This window comes from Oryx dammah, unplaced genomic scaffold (assembly GCF_014754425.2).
Source record: "Oryx dammah isolate SB20612 unplaced genomic scaffold, SCBI_Odam_1.1 HiC_scaffold_29, whole genome shotgun sequence".
NCBI classification, from domain to species: domain Eukaryota; kingdom Metazoa; phylum Chordata; class Mammalia; order Artiodactyla; family Bovidae; genus Oryx; species Oryx dammah.
This window is the reverse complement of record NW_024070213.1, coordinates 23,830,381-23,836,298: the sequence shown is the minus strand read 5'-3', so window position 1 is coordinate 23,836,298 and position 5,918 is coordinate 23,830,381. Positions and strand designations below refer to the sequence as shown.

At 41.0% G+C, this 5,918-nt stretch overlaps 1 protein-coding gene and 1 non-coding gene across 2 annotated transcripts; both read right to left on the bottom strand.

Moving 5' to 3' along the window:
- Positions 1-484: 484 nt before the first annotated feature.
- Positions 485-557, bottom strand: TRNAY-GUA. Its single transcript has one exon. It is a non-coding gene; the product is annotated as a tRNA-Tyr (tRNA).
- A 413-nt stretch (positions 558-970) lies between these two features.
- PDE6H (phosphodiesterase 6H) lies at positions 971-5,571 on the bottom strand. Its single transcript, XM_040235251.1, has 3 exons — positions 5,401-5,571; positions 4,350-4,390; positions 971-1,420 (listed from the first exon to the last, which is right to left on the bottom strand). Exons 1-3 carry the CDS (start codon positions 5,532-5,534, stop codon positions 1,344-1,346), a joined length of 252 nt encoding a protein of 83 aa, XP_040091185.1. The 5' UTR covers positions 5,535-5,571; the 3' UTR covers positions 971-1,343.
- Between the last annotated feature and the right edge of the window lie 347 nt (positions 5,572-5,918).

The following is a 5,918-nucleotide window of genomic DNA, read 5'->3' as shown; positions in this document are numbered from 1 at the left end:
CACCAGCAGAAAAAATGTTCTCCAGTGCAGAGCACCTCTCATGCTCATTCTGAGTCCCAGGATTTATCCCTACTGTGAACTTTGATTGTCTAATTCAGGCAAACTGGAGAATCCCAAGCATGAGATCTTTGCTCAAAATGATGACATGGCATTAGAACCCAAAACTCTTTCCCCTCTATCATCCTGCCTCTCTTTTCAGTTAATTTACTTCATTCTTTTACCACAAATTACAAAATTGACATGAAGAAATCAATACTGCTAGTACCCTAAAGCATCCGGGTCAGATAGAAAGCCCTTGAATTGCACAACTGCCTGGAAAGTATTGGGGAAACATAGCTGTGTGCACATTACATTTGACACAACATTGGGGTGAAGCAAAGTGAAGGCACTCAGTCATGTCCAACTCAGGCTCCTCAGGCGACAGTCCACAGAGTTTTTCAGGCAAGAGTACTGGAGTGGGTTGCCATTTCCTTCTCCAGGGGATCTTCCCAACCCAGGGATCGAACCTGGGTCTCCCGCATTACAGGCAGATGCTTTACCATCTGAGCTACAGGGAAGCCCAGGGTGAAGCAAATCATCATTTTATTTTTTGGATTCCATAACCTAGCTTTTGTATGTAAGTCTAAACTTTAAAGGATAAACAGCTTTTCAATCAATGGAACCAAGGCACTGAAAAGAAGACTCATTGTCAGGGTCTTGAGTTTACATCTCCAGTTTGCCACCGCTCAAAACTGTACAGTTTAAAGTGGCATCAGGTCTCAGGGATAACCTGGTGCAAAAAAATTTAGACCCTGAGAGGTCGTGACAAAGTCAAATCAGAACTTGCCTATTAATCCCATGCTTTTTTGCACGCACGGTGCTTACTTCCTGTGTAACTGTGCCTTCTTTGTTTGATTGGGTCTCAGAACAAGGCCACAGATATTTGCTTATAGCATTTAATACAACTTCATCATGAGATTTGAGGTAAATATCTCCTTTATTAAAGAAAAGGGGAGAGGAGGGACATGATATCTTAAAAGCCTTCTACCAAAGGTAATGAGTGCCTAAGCAAAAACAGGTTTGAAGGACTTAAGAGAAATATGCATGACTTCTAACCAGCTGATAGGAAAAAGGGGTGATGTTGGAAATGCCTCTTCACAAGTTGATTTCACCCACTGTTCTGAGTTAAACTATACTGCATGAAAGAGTCTGGCACTAAGACAACTCTTAGTAGTTACTTAAGGGAAGTGAGTGTGTGGGAAACCACTTCCGACACCTGTGTGTCAAAATTCTGGTAGATCAATAGGGCAGAAGTAATCAAAGTTACAGCAGATGCTAATGAGAGTGGCAGAACCTCCAGTGGCTTAGATGATCCCAAACTGAGCGAGCTCGTGCAACTCCAAGTGGCTGAATGCCTCCCAAGGGCAGATCACAGTGATATCTGCAAGAGAGAGAAGAACTGATAAGCCAACCTCACCCCGCAGAAGAGCCTCTTCTGCACAAAAGGATATCATTCAGGCAGAGACACCTTGCCCCTGTTTCCCATCTGTTGCCCAGATGATGGGGAAGAACAGCCCCTCATCCCAGGGAGGATCAGAACAATTGTTTCACTAATCCTCTTCGGGGCTCTGATTCCCCCCAAACAGGCTCCCCCAGGATCTGTATTAGTTTTATTTGGCATCCTTTCTGGGGAGATGCTCCAAGATTTTGGACTGGGACTATTCTGTGGGAGTGTAGTTCTCTGATCGTTCGAAGTCTCAGCAAAACACCAAGGAGGGGACAGAGGTGGAATTCTAGTTAGGCCATGGGTTAAAGTGAGAAGTTGTTCTTGTTTAGTCGCTAAGTTGTGTCTGAAACTCTCTGTGACTCCATGGACTGTAGCCCTCCAGGCTCCCCTGTCCATGGGATTTCCCAGGCCAGAATACTGGAGTAGGTTGCCATTCCCTTCTCCAGTAGATCTTCCCGACCCAGGGATCGAACCTGTATCTTGGGGTGCTTTAAATTCTCATGGTCTAGAAATCTAGTTTCCCTACTCCCTACCAACCAGATGCATTCCTTGGGCTTCTCTGACTGCTCTCAAGCTTCTTTATGTATTGTTAAAAGTTATAATATTATTCCCAAGTTACAGAGAAGCTGGCTGATACCCAAAGAGGTTAAATACCTAGAGAAAAAAAAAAAAAACTCATGGTTGTAGAGACTGAACTAGAACCAGGTCAAAGACTTCAGAATTTTCCTCAGAATAAACCTCTTGTCACTATTCCAAATAGGTTGGCAGAGTTAAGAATATATTCCAGAGTCCAAAGTGAATTTGCTGGTCTTATATACACATGGTCAAAATAGAGAAGCATTTGATTTAGAAGAATAGCAGATAAGCTTTATCAAAGTGACTAGAAATTCTATTTGAGATCTGAGGGGTAGCATCAGACAATAAAAAGTAAATCATAAGTATGCTTACGACTGATTCATATGGATGTATGGCAGAAACCAACACAATATTGTAAAGCAATTATCCTCCAATTAAAAATAAATTTAAAAAAGTAAATATACTGAGAGTTGCCCAGAAAGGAAACTAATTGCTATGAATGCCATCATTTGTCAAAAGTGTATTGGATGAGTTGAAAACTTGTGTCCACACACAAAACCTGCACAAAGAAGTTTATAGTAGCTTTATTCATAATTGTCAAAACCTGGAAGCAATCAAGATGCCTATCAACAGGATAAATAAACTGTGATACAACCATACAATAAAGTATCCAATGATAAAAAAGAAATGAGCTATCAAATCATGTCAAGACATGGAGGAAGTTTAAATAAATATTACTAAGTGAAAGAACTCTTACTATAGGATTCTAACTGTAGGACTATCTGGAAAAGGCAAAACTATAGAGCAGGAGGAGAAGGGGGTGACAGAGGATGAGATGGTTGGATGGTTTCACTGACTCGATGGACATGAGCTTGAGCAAGCTCTGGGAGAGAGTGAAGGACAGGGAAGCCTAGAGTGTAGCAGCCCATGGGGTCACAAAGAGCTGGACACAACTGAATGACTAAACAACAGCAGCAATAGAGACAGTAAAAAGATTTCTGGTTGTCAGGAGTTTATGGAGAGAAAGAAATGAACAGATAGAGCACAGGAGATTTGGGGGGGGGGCTAGTGATTCCATATGAACCTGTAATGGTGGATACCTAAGAACTGGACAACACAAAAAATGAACAAGCTATTTTGACTCATAAAAATGTGGTAATATTGGTTTATAAAGTATAACAAATGTACCACTCTACTGCAAGAGGTTAATAATAGGGGGTATGACTGATGTATGGGGGAAGAAGGTGACAGAGGGGATCTGTAGGAATCCCTTAAAAATTCTGCCTAATTTTTCCACAAACCTAAAATTTCTTTAAAATTTAAAGTCTATAATTTTTTTAAAGAGAATGTAAAGTAGTTTGCATGCATCATCCAACAAATAAAAATTCTAGCCAATTAAATCTTATTACTCCAACCCACTCCAGTGTTCTCGCCTGGAGAATCCCAGGGACAGGGGAGCCTAGGGGGCTGTCGTCTATGGGGTCGCACAGAGTCAGACACGACTGAAGTGACTTAGCAGCATTCCAGATACTTTAGTGTCTAGGGCCCTGTTCTGAGCACCAGAGGATGTGTAAAAAAGAGGAAGTTTGTGAGGGAGTGGCTGGCCCATTGCAGAGGAAAGGCTCTCTAGGCCCCACCTTTGTTTCCAACAGCTCTCTCTGTGGACTCAGATTGTCATTTAATTCCTCTATGTTTCAGATTTCTCTCCTGAAAAATAAAGGAGTTGGGCTAGACTCATTCTGAGAATTGTTCTACTGTGAATGTCTACAATTCACCACTGTATGCCTGAGAGAGAGAGAGAGAGTGTGTGTGTGTGTGTGTGTACACTCAGTTGTGTCTAACTCCTTTGTGACCCCATAGACTGTAGCCTGCCAGTCTCCCCTGTCCATGGAGTTCTCCAGGCAAGAATACCGGAGTGGATTGCCATTTCCTCCTCCAGGGGATCTTCCTGACCCAGGAATCAAACCCACTACCCATCCATCTCCTGCATTAGCAGGCGGATTCTTTACCACTGAGCCACCAAGGAAGCCTATACCTTCGAGAGTACATAACAAAACACAAGGATTCACTGAATTCTGTGACCAGTCTGATTTCTCTGAGTTTTTGCCTCTGGGCACACACATACTTATTTAGGAATTTAAATTAAAACCCTACATTCCTAGGTCTTCAAAAAAATCTGTTGCGTTATGTATTTCCAATAACATTGAACAGCTCCTTGAGGCCTGAAGCAGAAAAAATGGTCAAAGTCCAGGGGTAAGATTCTCACTTAAATATTCAGATTGCTCACCTGTTCCTAGTCCCTCCATGCCTGGAATGTCATCTCCAAACCTATGGAAAAAACACAAGAGAAGTTAGCTGATACCGAGGCCAAACGATCCTGGAATGAGTCATGTGAAGAGTTTCCTGATTCAAGGGGAAAGAAGAGGCTTCAGTTTTTGTATTTGAGAAAACCCCTTTGTTTGCACTGAACTAGGGCAAAGGAAGTGTTACTCAAGCAGGTTTTAAATAGTGTGTCCCAGAAGAAAGAGTTTCCCTCTGTAAAAATGTAAACTAAGACAATTGAGAGCCAGAAAAAAAAAAAAAAAAAGATCCGTGGAGCAACGTGGTCAAGCTCTACTTTTTAAACTAAAAATTGGAATGAGAAAGCAATATGAAAAGTCATTAAAATGATTAATTTATCTATTTGTTTAGTTTATTCAAGAGTGCATATTAAGCATCTGCTTTGTTCCTGAAACTGTATTAGGTACTGAGAGTTAAGAAAAAACAAACACCCAAATTTTCTCTCAGGGATCTCAGACTCAGGCAACAGATGAAAGAAATAGATGCACTATAAACAAGTACAAGTTACAATAGCTGAATGTACAAAATGCAAACATGGAAGGAATGACAATGTTTGTCTGAGAGAGTCCGTAATGGTTTCCAAAAGAAATTATCATGAGTGTGTGTTGAAAAACAAATCAGATTTTGCCAGGGAGAAAAAGAGAAAAACAAAGAACTGAAGAGAGAAAATCTGAAGCCAGAAAAATAAACTGTGTTCTAGAAGCAGCCAGTGATTCTGTGTTCCAAATTAAAGCACAGTTTACATCAGCAAAGGAGAGTGGTCAAGAAGAGTCTGGAAGGTCAAGCCAAAGATCACTGTGAAAGGGTCCATTTTCCATGTTAAATTTGGCTGTATATGTGGGAGCTGAGAGAGAAAGGATTCCAGGACTGAAAAAATATGATTCAGCAAAGATTGTACTAGGAAACAGAGGGTGAGGTGGAAATTTTTATGTCTATTTAATATGGTGAGTATTAATCTCTCAAAAAAAAAAAGGAAACCTTTTTCATTTTGGTCTTACCCTTTCACACCTTTCTTAGGAGGCTTGCTCTTGAACTGACGAGTCTGCCTCTGCTTGAACTTGGGGGGCCCTTTGCGTGGGGTGGTGGGACCCTGGTTTGAAGTTGGAGGAGCCAACACAGTATTGTCACTCATTCTGCTAGAGTTTGGGTGGCTGATGGTTTTCTTTCAGGCTCTTTGGACAGTGAGAGAGAGAGAAGAGAAAGAAAGATTATTCAATGATCAGTGGGGCAACGTGGTCAAGCTCTACTTTTTAAACTAAAAATTGGAATGAGAAAAGCAATATGAAAAGTCATTAAAATGATTAATTTATCCATTTGTTTAGTTTATCCTAGAGTGCATATTAAGCATCTGCAAAGGAGAGTGGTCAAGAAGAGTATGATGACCATTGCTTACTAGACCTTTACAATAATCTTCAGGGGCAGGGGGACAGGGAGAAAAGCATCTTGATAAAGAAGCTTGGCATTTTTTATTGACAGCAAAAGGGAGAGGTTACCATCTTTTAAAGAAGTTACCATC